At 35.5% G+C, this 21,518-nt stretch overlaps 2 protein-coding genes across 2 annotated transcripts in view; both read left to right on the top strand.

Annotated features, from left to right (window-relative positions):
• The window catches only part of LOC122342952 (NACHT, LRR and PYD domains-containing protein 3-like), a 924,523-nt gene that overhangs the window by 521,658 nt on the left and 381,347 nt on the right, over window positions 1-21,518 (top strand). The window lies entirely within an intron of this gene.
• On the top strand, window positions 8,721-21,501 carry LOC122342960 (NACHT, LRR and PYD domains-containing protein 3-like). Its single transcript, XM_043237199.1, is given in 10 exon segments — window positions 8,721-8,818; window positions 11,310-12,256; window positions 12,259-13,162; window positions 14,132-14,299; window positions 15,386-15,553; window positions 16,041-16,214; window positions 17,238-17,411; window positions 18,160-18,333; window positions 20,695-20,741; window positions 20,820-21,501. Coding segments are annotated over 10 exon segments (3,336 nt in total). The 5' UTR covers window positions 8,721-8,768; the 3' UTR covers window positions 21,350-21,501.

Below are 21,518 nucleotides of genomic sequence, written 5' to 3'. Positions count from 1 at the left end.
CTGTATAGATCAGATTAGAAATAGTATTCTCACCCAAGTGTATGACTAATATGTCTGACACTTCCTGCACAGGCTTCTGTTTCAATGTTTCTTGGCTTGTGTAACACACAGATGTGGCGTATATTTGTCATTGTAAAAAATGATTTTAGCAAATGGCTGCAATATAACAAAGAGTGAAAAATTTAAGGGGGTCTGAATACTTTCCGTACCCACTGTATATAGGACCCTGTGACCAACGAGATTTGAAGAACCAGTTTATAATTTTTGTGAAGTTTAGGCTCACACTTGTTGTTTGTACGTCAGTGTCATTCATCTATAATTTTCTCTGATTTTAGGCATTACTCATGGGGTTAGGTTTAGGTGGAGAGATATATTGTGAAAATTAAATTTTTGAATTAAAATATTGTGAACACATGGCATCGCGGACATACACTTGAAAGACATGCCATTAAAAAAATAAATGTTAATACAAAATGATCTTGCAAAACATTACAAAACAATAGAGTTCGCAGACAGTAAATTAAATATTTTGTTAGTTAATGAAGCATTAAGTGAAAAAATGTTAAAGAAATTTCATTTGACCTAGCATGAACAAACAATGTGTGTTTACGCTACCTCAAACAACCCCAGAATTTTGAGCCAACACAATTAACTTAAGAATGTGTTTACAGCAATAGCCCAGCACTTTTTTTAGAATGTATAATTTTCAGCTTCAACAGTACTGTATCATGTGATTTATAGTGATGCTACATGGTTGTATTCACTTTTGCTGTATACTGAATGTTTGAATTTTGTGTGTTGTTGCTGTTACTAACTATACCACTATACTAAGTGTACTAACTATACCAATTTAGCATCAAAAGTACACTAAATACACTTTTAATACATTTTATTACGACTAAAATACACTTAGTATAAAACAGTTTATCCAAAATAGCACACTTTAAGTTATGTTAACTAATCATTAACACGCTTAAAGTATACTGACATTTTGTCTTGCTGTATGGGAGATTTACATAAAAATGAGGAACAAATGGTGTCTTTATTGTGTCTTGCTGCTTTTGTCTCATTACTTTAACTGATGGTCATGGTTCATGCTAATCAGTCTCTGTGTTGAGTGTGAACCTTCTCCAATCTCTGTTATAATGAGTGTTATAGTTATGCTGATTAGAGTTGGTGAAAATATGGGTAAATTCCTGTAACTGCTTACATTATTTGCATACTTAATCTTTTGATAATGGCCTCCTGAAATCTGTATAAAACTAGAGTGATTCAGTGTTTTAGTCAGTCTTGAAGACCGAAGTGTCTCAATCTCTGAACTTCACTGCTGAGATAACTACAGCTGTAAAGGGATATTGCAGGTATTTTGTCTTAACCTTATATTTAAAAACATCATTAATGAGATGAGGAGTAACATCAATGCACATGAAGATCAAAGAAGCCTTCAGAGTCAAGCATGAAACTAAGGTACAAGCAAAAATGTTGTTTATAAAAAAGGAGAGCGAAGACGTAAAGATTGAAGAAGCACTGAGAGTCAAGCGTGAAGAAACTGAGGAACAGACAAGAATGGTGTTTATTAAAATGGAGAGTGAAGATGTGAAGGTTGAAGAAACATTGAGAATCAAACGTGAAGATTCTGAGGAACAAACAGGTGGGTTTTCTTCTAAAAGCTGGACTCACTTACTTGATCCTTATTAAACATTTATTAAACATTTTTGAAGAATGTCTTATCAGTCTTGTAATTGAAATGGTTTTATCTGACATGGGCGAGAACTTCATGTGGACAGATATGTTGAAATTACATGTCACATTACCTATAAAATGAGAAATGAAACATACAAAACTCATCATTAAGACATACATATCATCTAATGATGGGAAGAGGTTTTGAGCTTAGTGTGTTAATCTCAAATTCTTGAGGTTTTAGTTCCAACCCCATTCAAACCTGATCCAGCTAATCCAGCTAATCTTCTGACTCTTCAAATCTGCAGAGCTGTGGTTTTAAGACTTAGTCTACTTAGGATCTATGCATGTTGGTTTTGATTTTGTTTTTGTGCTATTAAAATGGCGTTAATTAGGTTTTATCTTTTTTTGCATTAGACCTGACGACACTGAAAGAGGAAAGTCAAGAATTCAATAAAGAAGAAGATGACATTCATTCTGAAAAGACACGAAAAAGAGATCAAAAGACAGCAAACAGAAGATATTTCACCTGCCATCAGTGTGGAAAGAGTTTCAACAAAAAAGGAAAGCTTGAAGTCCACACAAGAATTCACACTGGAGAGAAGCCTTTCACCTGCCAACAGTGTGGAAAGAGTTTCATTCAAAAGTAAATCTTAAATACCACACAAGAGTTCACACTGGAGAGAAACCCTTCACCTGCCAACAGTGTGAAAGAGTTTTACTAAACCAGAAACCTTAAAGACCACATGAGAGTTCACACCGGAGAGAAGCCTTTCACCTGCAAACAGTGTGGAAAGGGTTTTACTAAAAAAGGAAACCTTAAAGACCACACGAGAATACATTCGGGAGAAAGCCTTACTCCTGCTCACTCAATGCGGAAAAGTTTTGCACATAAACAACACCTCGATGCCCACATAAGAGATTCACACGGAGAGAAACCTTTCACCTGCCAACAGTGTGGAAAGAGTTTCACTGAAAAGAAACCTTAAGAAACACATGAAGATTCACACGTAAGAGAAGGTGAAGAGTTTCAGATGTAAAGTAGATCTTTAACATGTAAAAATCACACCAGAGTGATTACTGTTCGGTGTGTCATGTGATTAACTGCTAAGTTCAATATGTTTTCATGCTTTGTCTGGTGGGCGATGGACACATGCTTGAATAAAATCAAAGGGAAGCATGAAAATGTGCCTGAAAATGGTAGATAAATTACTAAATTTAGAAACTGTAAGTTGTGTTAACTTAAAACATTTCTTTGAAAGAAGTCAGGACTGGGGCTAGAACCGGGTCTCTGGCAAGAGATTCTTATGTTCCACCTCTGAGCCACAGAAGACAGTTGAACCCAATAGTGAGGCAGCGTTCTTGGATTAACTCAACAAAGTTTAATGAGCAAAAAGCAAAGGGTACAAAAATCCTTTTCTTAGAGAAGGTCAAAACAATAATCATCAGTCCAAAAAGATACAACAGGAGGGAAAAAACTCCAAAACTAAATTCAGGGAAAAGGCATCAACAAGCCAATATTAACATAAAAACAAAAAGATTTGCCAAGAAAAGTTCTAGAGTAGACTTACAATAGGACTGGCTAAGGAACATCAATATCCAAGCAAAGAACCCAAACAAGTCCTCTGTTTAAATACATTGGCTAAAACGAGGCACATGTGAAAAGCAGTTGCACTGATTAGAAACAAACAACGCAGACACGAGGGCTCTATAGGGACATCTAGTGGCCAAAATAAAGCATTTCAAGCAAAAGCTCTGACAGAAAGAGCTAAACTGCATATTGACAAAGTAAAACAGAATTGTCATTCATTAATTAATAAAAAATAAGAAACAGTAAAAAAATAAGCACAATTACCTAAGAATTCATTAACTAAACGTTATGCAATCTAGGAAAACCCAACACAAGGTGAAAACATATTTTGCCCATAACAAAAGTTATGCGATGATCGGAAGATTAGCGATTCTTTGTTCTTTGGCCATATTTTTAAAAATGCATATATTTTTATACAAATTCTTCTTTCTGTGTCAAACTAACAATATACATTAAAGCCACCTTTCTATGTTGTTTTTATACATTTCAACCTCCTTATATGTGTCATGGAGTGCTCTAAAAATTCCTGGTATATGGCTGCGTTGACCTTGGAACTCAGAAAACACAGTGGACCAACACCAGCAGATGACAACAGACCCCAAACCATAACTGACTGTGGACCTCAAGCAACATGGATTCTGTGCAAAAGATTCGGTTTTGCAATGACCTTTTGTGTCTTGCCCTCCTTATGAAGGTTCTCAATGGTCGTCTTTTGAACGACTGTCAAGTCAGCAGTTTTCTTCAAGACTGTGTAGCCTATAGAACTAGACTGAGAGACCATTTAAAGGCCATTGCAGGTGTTTTGAGTTAATTATCTGATTACAGTGTGGCACAGGTGACTTCAATATTAAACCATATCACAATATAAAACTTTTCTGAGATACTGAATTTGGGATTTTAGTTTAGGGATTAGTTGTCAGGTATAGTCATAAAAATTAATATACAATTTGAAATATTAAAAGTCTGTGTGTAATGAATGAATATATATATAAAATATATATACTGTAAATACTATATTTTTAATCTTAAATAGTGTTGTATCATGATTTGTGGCCGCTACATGTCACGTTAAGTGGTTTGCTTGAGAGAAGGAGCACTCGAGAAGCAAAATAAACTTAAACAGATTTAATCTCAACGGGCAAAATAAATATACAAGCAAGCAGAACAAAAGCACAAGTAGACCTCAGGAACAAAAACCACGCATGGACATCGGGTAAGGACATTGTGATCGGACAACCGGAATACAAAGACACAGGACTGAAATACACAAGGAAATTGATCAAATTAACAGGGAGCAGGTGAAGACAATTACACAATTAACATGAAGGAAAGGTAGGGCACAGAGAGCACATGGCACGAGTCAAAAACAATAACAGAGTCGGAGATGTGACACTGCATGGATGTACTCAATATTGAGCAATATTGACACGACATACATCCACACTGCTAATCATGATATTCATTCTATTAGGTAGTATGGCTTTAATACAGATTTTTTTTCCCATCCGATGTAGTAAAAAGAATCTTATATTTTTTGAATTGTAAATGTATAATTTAAAATAGTTTTGTATTGTATTGTATTATTGTTTGAGAAAAGTCAATAGGCGATCTCAATAGTTTTTAACGGGTAGGACACCTGCGCTACTAAAGTTTGAACCACGACCCGTAAACAGCATCTGTTCTACTTGATGGTCCATAAAAGTATTAGTGGTAAACAAAGTTCTTTAGATGCCTTCACTGAATCCATGTCTGGTTAGTTCCTTCTGTCACACAAACAAGGCATATTCAATTGCATTACAAAGAAGTATTTATTAGTCTCTCATTTTAAAGATGTGGTCAGCTCGCTTGCAGCAATGGCCTGAGAATATAGAATATTTGAATAATTATCGCATTTGCATGTTCATGGTTGTCTGATGTTGCTTAATGACAACATGGCATTTGTATGTTTTTATTTTAATGAATGATAATTTAAAATTACTTTATTTTAATTTATTTTAAGTAATCTACCCAGTTCCAGTTATAACTATAAAACACTTTTTCTAGTCTAAAAATGTCCCAAGATGTTATAATTTACAGTTTATCTTTTTAAACTGCTTAAAACTATTTGAAACGTCAACAAGCAATTGTAGTGCCCCCCTGCGTGAAAACTCTGCGTGTTTTCTTCAGAGGAAATGGATATGAGTCATCAACATGCAGTGACGTCAACAAACCAAAAAACGAAAGAAAAAAGCTGGTCCGTTGGGTGAGTTTATCATCTTCCAATAATATATTTTCAAAGTTTACTTACACTATGCTCACGAAAAGATTTTATAAATTTATCGCTGTAGCTTTAATATTCTGCTTTTGTGACTCTCAGAACAGCCTTTAATACCAAAGAGGATACCAAGTGATCATAGGGTACATCCAAATGTACATCTTAGAAAAAAGTGCTTTACACTACTTCAATAGTGTATGATTTGTGAAAATATTATTTTAAACACTGTTGGGTGCTTCTAAGCTAGAAGGACAGATCCAATTAAGGCTTTATATTTTGAGTGCCATCTAAAATGTAATGGATGTCCACTGGGCTGAGCATAGTGGTTAACTAATCCTGACAGGTTTAACCACTTGTCATTTTGCTTAGGTTGTCAAAACCAAAGTTCACTACAATGTGCTGTACCAGGTGCATTTTTAAGCTTCCTGGCTGCTCATGTCACCTCGCTCTTTACATTCAGCTCTCCATTACACACGTGCTTCATGCCATTTCAGAAGTGTTCTTGATGCTATCTAAGTTACCTTTTTGGGACCTGGTTTGTAGCAAGTAAAGATGGTAATGATGTTTTTGGAGTCGTTTTATCCTCCTCTGCTGAGATCTTGAGAGATTTAATGTATTATTTTATTTGCATGCTGCAGTTGTAGTTGTTTTGTTTTGTTCTTATTCTTTCAGTGATTCTGCTTGCTAACAGGAGCTGGCTAACTTAATCACAGTGTCTGAATTCATCATGTTGACATGTGTTATGCGTCGTCACGTTAGCAAAAAAAAGTAAAGAAAAAAACCTTAATGTGATCTGTAATGATTAAACAACCGACTCTCCTGTGGCCTCATGGGATAGGAAAATGTCCACCTTATGTGTACTGCAAAAACCGTTGGATGCAGTAGTATGGATTGAGACTGCATACTGTTTTTTGCATACTATATAGTATGGAAGTATCGGATGCAGCGTTGTTCTCAGCGTTGGACTACAGCAATAAAGTAAACTAGTAAAACAGATGTTTATCAGAATTTAAACTGGTCTAAATAATTACTACAATAAAGACCAGTAAATTAATGTCAGAATGTTGTCATTTTATATTTTTGAAAGAGAACAGTTCATTTGAATGTGACTTTGTCCAAATGCAGAACTGAATTCTTTATGGAGACGCACAAGAGCACCGCCTCTAAAAAGAGTCACAGTGAAGAGGAAGAAGAGGTGAATGCAGAAGTTGCAGAATCTACAGGACCCTGCTGTGTTCCGATGAAGAGCAATGAATACATGCCACAGTCACCCCCTAAGTTCAGTGATGGAACAGCGACATTTAACCCCAGGTGAGATAATAAACAGCAAGAAACAAGTACCAGGTACGTCTCCGCCTAGGCAGGTTATACTCAATTTCGGGTTGCCGAGATGGAGGCCATGGAGAAATATATTTCTAATTCTCTAGCAGCTGGGATCATTCGGCCCTCTTCTTCTCCAAGGGGGTGGGGCAGAATTTTTCATTGTTCTGAAGAAGGATGGCTTTCGGTTGATGTCTTCAGCATTCTAGGTTGATTAGTTCATATATGTTTACCTGTGTTGGAAACTTTTTTTAGCTTCTTTTTAAGAAGAGACCAGGAGATTCTTGGTAAAGCAGGAGTTCATTTTTATTTCGTTGCTGTAGTCATCTGCAAGAAGTCTTCAAGAAATCTTTAAGAAAATCGTCAAGCAATCTCCAAGAAAATCTTCAAGAAATCTCCAAGAAACAAATCTAACTGAAACATGTTAGGTTGAAGTTTATATGTTTCAAAGGGGGAGGAGTACACAGAGGTGGAGACCAGTAAAACAAAAGTATGCAAATGCAATCAGAAACTTAGCCCAGAACAGGAACTTTCCCGATCCTTGATCTATTTAGCATCCAGGTGTCATTCAAATGCATAGGTGAAACAAAAGGCACAGTTGTACCTTAGGATTAGCATTCACACTTGATTTAGGACACCTACCAGATGTTCAAGAACTGAAAGACAAAAGATAACTGTCTCGGGGCTTGGGCTTCCTGCTCTTAGAATGTAAATCACAATACACATTTAGCATATACTGTTATATTGGAGTCTGTGTTTAACCTTTTATAAATTTGTAATACAGCACCTGGATGACATTTTCTTAGTCTTTCCAGCAACATGTGCAGCACATCAAGCGAATGCTCCAAAAGCTGCTGGAGAATTGGGTTTTTGTTAAGGCAGAGAAGTGCACGTTTCACACACAATCTGTTTTTAGGTTACATCATTACGGCTGGGGGAGTATGCATGGACCCTGAGAAGGTTAAGGCTGTGTATTGGCCAACCCCCGATTCCTTTAAGGCCCCGAAGAGGTTTCTGGGGTTCGGACATTTTTACAGATGTTTCATGCGTCATTTCAGCCAACTAGGCAGTCTGACAACCTTGACCTCCACCAAGATGGCGTTCAGGTCGTCCAGTACAACTGAAGCTGCATTTGCCAAACTGAAATGCTGCTTTGTTTCTGCTCCCATTCTTACAGTGAAGAGTTGTGTGTGCTATTCCTATAGAAATTTATGTATTTTGAGGAAATCAAACCTTTTTTGAGTTGTTTTGATTAAACTGATTGAACATTCATAGAATACACCTTCTCGACTAATCGTCCAGCATCTAGTACAATTCAGTGTTTTCTCCTGTGTCTGTCCACCTGTTTTAGTTCTCCCAGATTGTTTCCCCATGTTTAAAGCCCATTTTAAAGCCCATTCTGTTTAGTCATTTTTGTCCATCCTTGAAGTATTTACATTGTTTTGGTTATCCTGTGTTTCCTATGTTGGAATTTGGCCTTTGTCTCTTTCATGCGACACATAATGTTACAAGGGGCCTTCTTGCTGTCTTGGAGGTGTCTGGCCAAGCACCAATTTGAATACCACACCTGCACTGACTGTAGTTACAACAGTGATCAGTGGCAATAATCACATGAATTATGTTTTTTTCTTCATTACCTTTTAGAGTAAAAAGAAAAAGAGCAGCACAACCAGAACCCAGCTGCTTTTCTATAAAGAGTGACACATCCATGCCAGAACCCCTTAGTTTTGGAGATGGAGCAGTGACCTTTGAGACCAGGTGAGAAAGTAACCATTGATTGAGAAAAGAGACAGAATGGCATCTAAAATATCAGTGATAAAAATCCATTGTCTGAAATATTTACCTAACTTTCTGTATCATTAGAAGAAAAGAGCAGCACAACCAGAACCCAGCTGCTTTTCTATAAAGAGTAACACATCCATGCCAGAACCCCTTAGTTTTGGAGATGGAGCAGTGACCTTTAAGCTCAGGTAAGACAGTAACCATTGCTGGAGACAAATGTCAGAATTACAGTTTAAACTAGTAGTTCTCAATATTTAACTTATTGTTAGTCTGGTTTCCCATGTTCAGATTCTTGCCTGTGTATTTCAGATTATTCGGATTTATTTACTGTATATTGCTTCTGCCACACAGATCTAAAATAAACATGCTGTTTCTATCCAAGCTGTTAACTTTCACAGACACAACCAGCTGTTTTTGGAACCTTAACCGAGGTTTTGTAAAACCTTAATGTGTGTGAAAGAGAACTTAGTTTAGTTTTTTCTGCTTTCTGTCCTTGTGCTTCAGATGTGCGCACTCAGAAAAACGTATATCAGAAGTTTGAACTAATATGGTTTAGAATGCAATGCAGGTTCAAGCTGTAATGGCACAGCAAAAATAGCAAAATCCACTTTTGCTATATTAATGGCAGGAAAAAGCGGTGAATGCACCCAGGCAAGTCTCAAGTCCCATTCCCTTTAAGATCGGAACGCTATTTACATGGTGGAATTTGTTGGCAAAAAAGCTCAACGCTACTTATGTGAAGAAAACGATCTGCTCATTCCCGAAGTAAAAGTGTGCGAGTGGAATCTACAAATATATATATATATATATATATATATATATATATATATATATATATATATATATATATATATATATATATATATATGTGTGTGTGTGTGTGTGTGTGTATGTATGCGGGTGTGAATTGGCATGATTTATCTATTTATTTGCCAATTTCATTCATCATTATAAGTAGTAATAGCTGAAATGTAAATAGATAGGCTAATTCTGATACACGCAATGACCATCCATCATTACATTTTTATATGTATGTAATTGTTGGACAACAATCCACATATAAATCCTACTATAACACATGTCGGCCAATCACTTTTATTTATATAGCGCTTTTAATATTACAGATTGTATCAAGGCACTGAACAGTATCAATTAGGAGAATAGATTGATAGTAATGTGTAATGACGAGGTTAAACACTTAATTTTTTATTAAATGCAGAAATCGTCTCTGTAATAAAATCTAAAGAAATGAACTGTCCCTAACCAAACAAACCAGAGACAACAGCAGCAAGGAACCAAAACCTCATCCGTGACAGAATGAGGGAAAAGAAACTGGGCTTAGTTGGAGACCAGTTCTCCTTTGTCCAGACGACCAGCACTTCTAGTTTCTAGTTTAAATTTGAAACACAGCCATGTCTGATTGTGCCAACTTGTGTGAGTAAGTGAGTGTGTGCGTGTGCGCGTCTGCTTCCTGTGAACTGTCTACAGGGCTCATCTAGGTGTTTTGGTCTCTGATGAAGTTCATCTCTTGGTGCTGATCCACCATCTGATCCGGGTGCAGAATTGAGAAACAGAATAAGAAAGAAACAGATAATATTAGCATAGATGTCATTCTTTTTTATAATGTAATGAGTACATTGAGTGTTATGAGGAGTGTTCCCGGTTTTGGCTTATCTAATTAATAAAGGCAATCCTTTAAAAGATAATAAAAGCATAATAATGTTATGTGTGAGCTAGGTTAAAAAGATGTGACTTTAATCTAGATTTAAACTGGCAGAGTGTCTGCTTCCCGAACAGAGTTAGGGAGATTGTTCCAGAGAGATCTGGCACCACGCAGTTGATTTTGATATTATAGGTATTATCAAATGGCCAGAGTTTTGAGAACGCAGCGGACGTGCAGGGCTATAATGTGATAACAGCTCACTCAAGTATTGAGGAGCTAAACCATTCAGGATATAGATATAGATAATTAACAAGATTTTTAAATCTATCCAATGTTTGATAGGGAGCCAGTGCAGTGTTAACAGAACCAAACTAATATTGTGAGCATTTGTTGTTTCACAAAATGAGGTCTTTTTTAAATTGCATGACTTTATAGGCATGTTTTGCTTATACAATGTAATTTAACCATTAAAAAAGAAAATTCCAGAAAAATGTAAATGGAAAAAACTGATTCCAGAAAAATAAATAAAATTGAATCTGTGGGATATTTTAAACTGAAACTTCAGAGACAAATTCTTATATCACAGATTTTAAAAAGGAGCATACTATGTCTGTTTTTAAATATTCATCCACATTGTCAATTCTGTAGTATTTTATTTTTTTAAGAAAACACAGTGTTCTATCATTCCTGCAAATGTGTCCACCAGAGAGCATTGTCTCCATTTATCCCTGTATGTCCATTTACAGTGTCCTTGTGAATAGTTTTTCATTTCTGTTTGATGTCAAGGGCAAATTTTCTAAACACTATTTCAGATTTGAAACAAACATGATGAAATTTTCACATCAACATTCAATGAATTAAACTTGATTTGATTGATTAAGGGCAGTTTCAGCCTTAAAGTATTTTAAAACTCTGTGAAGTATCTCAGTTAGATTTGAATATGACACACTAAAAGATCTTTCAGCTCAAGTTCTCATTTATTATTGGTGTTGTTCTTGTTTTTGCTGTATGGATAGAGATGATGAGATTGGAGACCTGCACAAGGATTCTCAACAACCAATACATGATGAATTACAAAGGGTCAAAGGCCAAAACAAAACCAGTATGAAGAACAAGTATGAGAGCTTATTTGAGGGAATAAAACTTCAAGAGAATCAAACCCTTCTGAACAGAATCTACACACAACTTTACATTATAGAGGGAGAGAGCAAAGGAGTGAATGAGGAACATGAGGTTTTACAGATAGAGAAAGCAGCCAAAATACAAGACACTCCAATCTACTGCAATGACATTTTTAAACACTTATCTGAACCAGGATGTAAAAAGAATGAAAATAATATAAAGACTGTTCTTACTAAAGGAATCGCTGGAATTGGAAAAACCGTCTCTGTGCAGAAGTTCATTCTGGACTGGGCCGAGGGAAAAGCCAATCAGGATGTAGACTTCATGTTTGTGCTTCCATTTCGAGAGCTGAACTTGATTAAAGATCATCAGTACAGTCTTCACAGACTTCTGCTTGACTTTTATCCTGAACTTGAAGATCTGGACTCAAATATTTATGAGGAGTGTAAAGTTGTGTTCATCTTTGATGGTTTGGATGAAAGCAGAATTTCACTGATGTTTTCAGATGTTCAGAAAGTTTGTGATGTGACTCAGACTTCATCACTGGGTTTGTTGATATCAAACCTGATGAAAGGAGATCTGCTTTCCTCTGCTCTCATCTGGATCACCTCCAGACCAGCGGCAGCCAATCAGATCCCCACCAAATACATCAGCCGTCTTACAGAAATTCAGGGATTCAATGACCTTCAGAAGGAGGAATATTTTAGGAAGAGAATCAGTGATGAGCATCAAGCAAACAGAATCATCTCACACATCAGAAGGGCAAGAAGCCTCCACATTATGTGTCACATCCCTGTCTTCTGCTGGATCTCATCCACTGTGCTTCAGAAGCTCCTGGATGAAGGTCTGAGTGAGAAATCCCTCAAACTCTGACTGAAATGTACATTCACTTCCTGCTGATTCAGGTCAATAGGAGGAATCAGAAATATGAAGAGAAAGATCCAGAGAAAGTCTTGCAGTCCAACAGAGAAGTGATTGTGAAACTTGCTGAACTTGCTTTTAAACAGCTGGCAAAGGGAAATGTTACATTCTACAAAGAGGACATGAGTGAGAGCAACATAGACATCACTGATGCATCAGTGTATTCTGGGATTTGTACTGAGATCTTTAAGGAGGAATCTGTCATTCATCAAAAGAAAGTCTACTGTTTCATACATTTGAGTTTTCAGGAGTTTCTAGCTGCTTTCTATGTGCTTTACTGTCATCTTCTAGAGAAAATGGAGCAATTGCAGTTGTTTTTTATAAATATACAAACATTTAAGGAAATCCCTTTGTGTCAGCTGCTAATATCAGCAGTTGATCAAACTCTTCAGAGTGAAAACGGACACCTAGATCTTTTTTTGCGATTCCTGCTGGGTGCCTCACTGGAGTCTAATCAGAGACTCTTACAGGATCTACTGCCACACACAGTGAAAAGCTCAAAGGCAATCAGAGAAACTACACAGTATATTAAAGAGAAAATCAAAAGAGACGATTTTCAGAATGATATCTCAGCTGACAGATCCATCAATCTATTCCTCTGTCTTCTGGAAATAAATGATGAGACTCTGTACAGAGAGATTCAGGACTTTGTGAAATCAGACAAAAACTCAGAGAAGAAACTTTCTCCTGCTCACTGCTCAACAATAGCCTACATGATTCAGATGTCAGAGAAGGTGCTAGATGACTTTGATCTGAAGAAATACAACACATCGACTGTGGGTAGATGGAGACTGATACCTGCTATGATGAACTGCAAAAAAGCTCTGTAAGTATTTATTAATGACATTAGAAAAAAAAACTGTTGCCTTTGTCTTAAGGAAACCTAACCTTAAAGCTTTTTATTTATTTATTTATTTATTGTCAAATGCAGTGTGACAACATACTTTTTTTAGTATGTGCTTAATTTTTGCTAATTTCAGCCTAAAGAAGGTGGAAAATGGAGTCGAAATCAGATGGCTGGGCTTCTTTAACTGCTAAACATGGGTGCAAATGTTTATCTGACGAGTTCATAACAGTTGAGGACTGTCTAGTCGCAATTAGTAGTGAGGACGGTGCTCGTAATTTTATGTCCAAGGATGAATAAAGCGGTATTGTCTTCGTGAAAGAGGTTTCTTTGGTTCAGCATATAGTTGAGATATTCTACCATTGTTGAGTCTTTCTAAGAAGGTTATCCTTTTGAATGTACATTACATGTGTGCATCTTGAGACAGAACAATGGAACTGGACATAGCAGGATATTTTCAAAAAGGGTTGTTTAAAGCAGCAGTCTGTCTTAGCATTTAGATTTTAATGTATAAACAGTCAAATCTCTAATTGTCACATAATTCGAATTTCATATTAAGAAATTATTTTAACCCAAAAAGCTAACTATGCTCAAACTGGTTGTCTTTAAAATACAAATCCCACCAAGCAAACACACACAAAAACTAAGTTACCGTGTCAGTCTACCGGATAAAAAAGGCATTTCAAACGTATGGTATAGCTGATATTTGCATCATTAATGACTTATCTGGCCCACCCACAATTAATCAGAATGCAATTTTTATTAACTAAATTAATTAATTACTTAATTAATTAATTATTTTTATTAATTAATTTTTATTAACTGACCCAAATAAAAAAAAAAAGTTACTGACTGCAGCTTTAATTACCAATGTGCAAAAGAGGTATTTTCCACACTTATTTTTCTCTTTGGATTAAATTATTTAATATCTATTTCATTCTCTGACTATAGATGCGACAGCTGTAGTCTCTCTGAACAGCACTGTGAAAGTTTGTCCACAGCTCTACAATCATCCCATTTGAGAGAACTGGACCTGAGTAACAATGACCTGCAGGATTTAGGAGTGAAGCAGCTTTCTACTGGACTGAAAACTTCACATTGTCAACTGACTGTACTGAGGTTTGACTTTCATATTCACTGTTACTTTGATAAAATATGTGTGATTAAATGTATCAGAAGGCAATCTATTTGCGTATACAGAGTACTGTTGCTGCTGTGGACAGGTTTGGTGTTTTGAGTAGGTTTAAGGAAAGGTTAAGGTGTAAGGCATTGGATTGGCCAACAGTGTAAGTATAATAATAATAATATTATATATATATATATATATATATATATATATATATATATATATATATATATATATGTGTGTGTGTGTGTGGGGTGTGTGTGTGTGTGTGTGTGTGTATCTTTAAAAATATATAAGTACAATGTAAAAACGTATATACACAATAAGCACATTGTACCAAATCAATAATTTAAATGTAAGTACACAGTACTTAAGGCAAACTAATATAAAGTGGGACCACTAATTGTTTTGAACCATTAAACTTCAGCTGAAACAACAAAGTTCACAATGCCAGACCACTCAATACTCATTAGATTTCAAATGAGTCACAAGCCCAGAAACATCTTTAGATGCTTTAGATGATATGGATGCATCAGTGCAACCCAGACGCCCTCCACCAACTCCAATTTCTTTAAACTGTGTGAGATCAAATATTTGCTGCAAAAGTTTAGAAGTTTAATTATGTACTTTTATGTGTTGCGGCTGGAAAGATTCTTGTCTTGTTTTTTTTGCTGTTTTCATCTTGATATTTGTGTGTATGCGTTCAAATTGATATACAACTAACAAAAAACAAAGACCTATTAAAGGAACAGCTGAATAATGTGTGGAATGAACTAAAATTAAAAATTGGAACGGCTAGATGGGGTGTTTTTTATGTGAACAGCTGTCCAGTGTCCAGTTAGTGTAGGAGCACTATAAGCACTATAAGCAAATAGCCGACCAGAGCATAAAACAGTGTATAACATGCAAGTTCACACACCTCTTTAATATTACTACAGCTTTCATCTTTTTCATGTTTTGATATATGATTTTGTTCGTCGAGGAGTGTAATGAAAAAACTGTAAAAATCAGTCATTATCAAGTCATTATCATTGAATATACATTCTGACAGGTTTTTAATCTTTTAGTATTTTGGTTAGATTGGCAGGTTGTAGACTGACTAGTCAGTGCTGTGAAAGTTTGTCATCAGTTCTACAATCATCAAAGTCCCATCTGAGAGAGATGGACCTGAGTAACAACGACCTGCAGGATTCAGGAGTGAAGCTAATCTCTGCTGGACTGAAGAGTTGTCAATTTAACACACTGAGGTTTGTTCATTCAAACAATTATATTCAAATATTGATTTATTTTTTTGTAGTGATAATATGTAGACAATCAACATGTGCAACTGGCTGATTAACAGAAGTGTTTTTTCAGTAACAAATAAAAGCTTATGAAATGTAACGCTAAGTAAAGAACCCGTATACATTTAATTCCTTTGTGTGAAAAACCTAATATTCAAAAAGACTTAATTAGGTTACATGAAAAGACTAAACAACCAAGGACAAGACAGGACACACCAGAAAGACTAGTTTTAAACATAAAACATACAAAAAAACTAAAGGAACTCTTTTTTTATTATCTTCAGTAGTCAGAAATTAAACTTTAGATGAAATACAAAACATGACAACGCAAAATGAAAGTACAAAAACAAAATCCATACGCATGCCTTCTCAACTTTATTATAAAGTTTAATTCTGTTCCTTTTAAAGCAATCTTAATGCAAATGTATGCATATTTTCTTGTTTTCTTCAGATTGGCAGGTTGTACATTGACTGGTCAGTGCTGTGAAAGCTTGTCTTTAGCTCTACAGTCATCAAACTCTCATCTGACAGAGCTGGACCTGAGTAACAATGACCTTCAGGATTCAGGAGTGAAACTGCTTTCCACTGGACTGAAGAGTCCACACTGTCGACTGAACATACTAAGGTTTGCTGAAAAAATTGCACATTTAAGATCTTTTTAATAAAAAAAATCCACCAAAATCTGGTGCCTAAACTTTTGCATAAGACTGTTAAGAAATTATTTTAACCCAAAATGCTAATTATGCTCCCTTTGAACTGACTTTCCTTAAAATACGGATTTTGTTTAATCCCAGACTACATGTAATCAGAAGCAATTTTAAAACTGGAATATAATTTATATTTCATTCACTTCATTTCTAGTGATTATCATCAATTAAATGAGAGGTTAGTGCAATGAGTATGTAGTCATTTAGTGCCATTTGATGTCAATTTTTATGAATTTTTATACATTTAAATTTTCAACAAATTGTACTATATCCAATTTATTTCAACTCTTAAAAATCTATAGTTATAGTTGGCTTTGCAAATGCAGCAGTAAAATACTTGTTCTGATCTATCATCTGTAATATGTACAAAATAATATTTAGTCAGCACAGCAATGATGGTATAACCATAATAACTGATGTTATAATATGTGTAAAGCTTATCTTCCAGTATATAAAACCAAAACTGAATTTGTGAGTCAAGTTTTAAATGTGAAAAGTGTATACTCCAAGGTTAAAATAACATACCCTTAAACCCTTTAGACACAAATATCAGTGTGAGTCCCAGATTATCATAATACAATATTCACAATTCAAAAAGCATTCACTTAGTCTGGACAGTATGGTCAATATTTAACCACTGATTTAATAAAGCTCTGTTGCCAAGACAATCATTTCATAATTTAAGGAGTGCATAATAATTAAATTTTGAAAATATTTTTTATGTTTACTGTTTTTCACTTAAGCTAGTGATCATTGTGTTTTTAATAAAGAAGAAATTACATATATATATATATATATATATATATATATATATATATATATATATATATATATATATATATATATATATATATATATGCATAATACGAGCCTAAATTTGCAAACCTAATAATGGGTGTTGAATAGAAGTTAATTAAATCATGATGTATTGATTTGTTTAGATTGCTCTCTTGTAATCTCACTGGTCAGTGCTGTGGAAGTTTGTCTTCATCACTGAAATCATCAAACACCAGTCTGAGAGAGCTGGACCTGAGTAACAATGATGTGCAGGATTCAGGAATTAAGATGCTCTCTGTAGGACTGAAGAATTCACACTGTCAACTGAACATACTGAGGTATTTAAAATAGATCTCTGAACAAACTAAACATGTCACTTGTCTTGCTCTTGACTTCTTGGTTTCTTATAATTGCAGAACCTGGCTATATTTGCTCCAGTCTTTAACTGCAAAAAAACTAAACAAAACAAAAAAACAAAAAAGAAAAATACTACTACTTATAATAAAAATTAGGATTGTTGATTTGTTAATGATTAATGATTGTTGGTCATTATTTTTTTGTTTTAATATTTCTGGTTCAAACTTTTTGGGAAAACAAAGAGAATTTTTATCTTTTATTTTTTGATGCAGTGGGCAGACCAATAATTATCAGACATTTGACAGAACTCTTACAATAAAAAAATACAATTAACATAAAATTAAAACTTCATATCTGAGTTTCCAACAGCAGTAATTGGTCTTATACTCAATTATATTCTGCCTTGGTTTCTCCTGGATGTCTTCTCAGTGTTCCTTATTTATGCCACTTAGACATTAATATTTCACCTTAAAAGTAGCATTTGACAAAGATATTATCGTATCTTGGAAGTTTCTTTGTTTGGGGGGCTGTTGTAATAAATAAATATTACTTTTTTACTTCACTACATTTTAAAAAATACATATACTACATTTTAATGGATACTGTTGTTACTTTTGTGACTGAAACTAAAGAAAATAGCAACTGTAAATACAATCTGCCCTGATTTTGTAGAAGTGAAATCTAATGACAAACTAATGTCTTCTGGATTTTTACTGTGTATGTTTTCAGATTGTCTGGTTGTATGGTGACAGAGGAAGGTTGTCGTTATGTGTCTTCAGCACTGAGTTTAAACTCATCACACCTGAGAGAGCTGGATCTGAGCTACAATCATCCAGGAGATGCAGGAGTAAAGATGCTCTCTGAAAAACTAGAGGATCCAAACTGCTCACTGAACAAACTCAAGTATGTTAAAGAGGAAGAGTCATGCATGTGTACAATGACAAGTGTATTACAACACAAACAATGCCTAACTAAACTAAATAGTAAAAAAAGAATAAAATAAAATAAATAAACTCAATTAAAGTGAATTCTATATTTTATCCATTCAAACAACTATGAAAGTGATTCCAGTTCTAGACACACACACACAACACACACACACACATATACATATATATATATACAGACGTGGACAAAATTGTTGGTACCCTTTGGTCAATGAAAGAAAAAGTCACAATGGTCACAGAAATAACTGTTATCTGACAAAAGTAATAATAAATAAAAATTCTATAAATGTTAACCAATGAAAGTCAGACATTGTTTTTCAACCATGCTTCAACAGAATTATTTAAAAAAATAAACTCACGAAACAGGCATGGACAAAAATGATGGTACCCCTAGAAAACACTGAAAATAATGTGACCAAAGGGACATGTTAATTCAAGGTGTGTCCACTAATTAGCATCACAGGTGTCTACAACCTTGTAATCAGCCATTGGGCCTATATATATGGCTCCAGGTAATCACTGTGTTGTTTGGTGATATGGTGTGTACCACACTCGACATGGACCAGAGGAAGCAAAGGAAAGAGTTGTCTCAAGAGATCAGAAAGAAAATTATAGACAAGCATGTTAAAGGTAAAGGCTATAAGACCATCTCCAAGCAACTAGATGTTCCTGTGACTACAGTTGCACATATTATTCAAGTTTAAGATCCATGGGACTGTAGCCAACCTCCTGGGCGTGGCGCAGGAGGAAAATTGATGACAAATCTAAGAGACGGATAATCCGAATGGTAACAAAGAGCCTAGAAAGACTTCTAAAGAGATTCAAGGTGAACTTCATGCTCAAGGAACATCAGTGTCAGATCGCACCATCCGTCGTTGTTTGAGCCAAAGTGGACTACATGGGAGACGACCAAGGAGGACACCATTGTTGAAAACGAATCATAAAAAAGCAAGACTGGAATATGCCAAACTACATGTTGACAAGCCACAAAGCTTCTGGGAGAATGTCCTGTGGACAGATGAGACAAAAATCGAAGTTTTTGCCAAGGCACATCAGCTGTATGTTCACAGACGAAAAAATGAAGCATATCAAGAAAAGAACACTGTCCCTACTGTGAAACATGGAGGAGGCTCTGTTATGTTCTGGGGCTGCTTTGCTGCGTCTGGCACAGGGTGTCTTGAATCTGTGCAGGGTACAATGAAATCTCAAGACTATCAAGGAATTCTAGAGAGAAATGTACTAGCCAGTGTCAGAAAGCTTGGTCTCAGTCAGAGGTCATGGGTCTTGCAACAGGACAATGACCCAAAACACACCGCTAAAAACACCCAAGAATGGCTAAGAGGAAAAAATTGGACTATTGTAAAGTGGCCTTCTATGAGCCCTGACCTCAATCCTATTGAGCATCTTTGGAAGGAGCTGAAACATGCAGTCTGGAAAAGGCACCCTTCAAACCGGACACAACTGGAGCAGTTTGCTCATGAGGAGTGGGCCAAAATACCTGCTGAGAGGTGCAGAAGTCTCATTGACAGTTACAGGAAGCGTTTGATTGCAGTGATTGCCTCAAAGGTTGCGCAACAAAATATTAAGTTAGGGTACCATCATTTTTGTCAGGTCTGTTTCATGAGTTTATTTTTTTAATAATTCTGTTGAAGCATGGTTGAAAAACAATGTCTGACTTTCATTGGTTAACATTTATAGAATTTTATTTATTATTACTTTTGTCAGATTAAAGTTATTTCTGTGACCATTGTGAGTTTTTCTTTCATTGACCAAAGGGTACCAACAATTTTGTCCACGTCTGTATATATATATATATATATATATATATATATATGCTGACTTGACAGTTGACCAGCCCAGACCACCTCCTGAAGTGATTTAAGTGATTTGAGTGACTGGATCTTTGCGTTATGGAGGGCATTTACACTTGGCCTAAAGTGCATAAAGTGACCAGGTGTAAACAGCCCAAAATAGTCAATTCAAAGATAAAAATGTATCAGGTGAATTGGAGCATCAGCAGTGCAGCACCACTGGAAGCAATTAAGTCAATTAAATTACTCTCTTTCCAAAATGTCCCCACAAAGATGACAAAATCCATAATCTTTGATTTAATGGGATCATGTTTTTGAACCCCAAGAGGAAAAAATCTAAAAATGCCGGTTGTTTCATGTCAGGGGTAGGTCTAGGGTTTGAGTAGAGTGATAGAAAATACAGAATATAAAGTAGAAACACGATTACAACTGAGGAATGTCTAAATAAAACCTGTAAACCCAATATGTGTATGTATGTTACTAACTGTATCAGATGTCTTTTTTAGTGTGGATCATGGAGAAAAGTCCAGGATTACAGCCGGATTGCACAAATGTAAGTCTACACACACACACAGAAACACATTCACATCTTTAGTGATTGTCATTGTGTTGTAAATATCTCTTTATTCAGATGCCTGTGATGTCACACTGGATCCAAACACAGCACACACTCGTCTCAGACTGTCTAAGAAGAACAAAAAGGTGACATATGTGAGGGATCATCAGTTATATCCTGATCATCCAGAAAGATATGATGTGTGTTTTCAGGTTCTGTGTAAAGAGAGACTGTCTGGACGCTGTTACTGGGAGGCTAATTGGACTGGAGCTGCGGTAATATCAGTCACATATAAAGGAATTGGCAGGAAAGGACAGAGTCGTCATTGTATGTTTGGACTCAATAAAAAGTCCTGGAGTCTGAACTGCTCTGATAACAGATTCACTGTTTGTCACAACAATAATTCAACTGTCATTCACGTCCCTTCGCTCTCCTCTAATAAAGTAGGAGTGTATGTGGATGTGTCAGCTGGCATTCTAACCTTTTACAGCATTTCTGACACACACAAACTCACACACTTACACACATTCAGTACAACATTCACAGAGTCTCTATATGTCGGATTTGGGTTTTATCATTTAAATTCCTCAGTGTCCGTGTCATGAGCAACAACAGACCATTTTTTTAGTCAATTTACTCACAAATAATGTAATTACCTGCAATGTTTGTTTGCGTGGTCTTTGTTAAAGGTCCAGAATTGCGTGTGATATCCCATTGTTCTGTGTATGTTATAAGTGTTGAATGATTAAATGATTCACTTAAATGCTTCACTTA

Source organism: Puntigrus tetrazona, chromosome 4 (assembly GCF_018831695.1).
Source record: "Puntigrus tetrazona isolate hp1 chromosome 4, ASM1883169v1, whole genome shotgun sequence".
In the NCBI taxonomy this organism is placed as follows: Eukaryota; Metazoa; Chordata; class Actinopteri; order Cypriniformes; family Cyprinidae; genus Puntigrus; species Puntigrus tetrazona.
The sequence above is the reverse complement of the archived record's forward strand: the minus strand, read 5'-3'. Positions and strand labels throughout refer to the sequence as shown.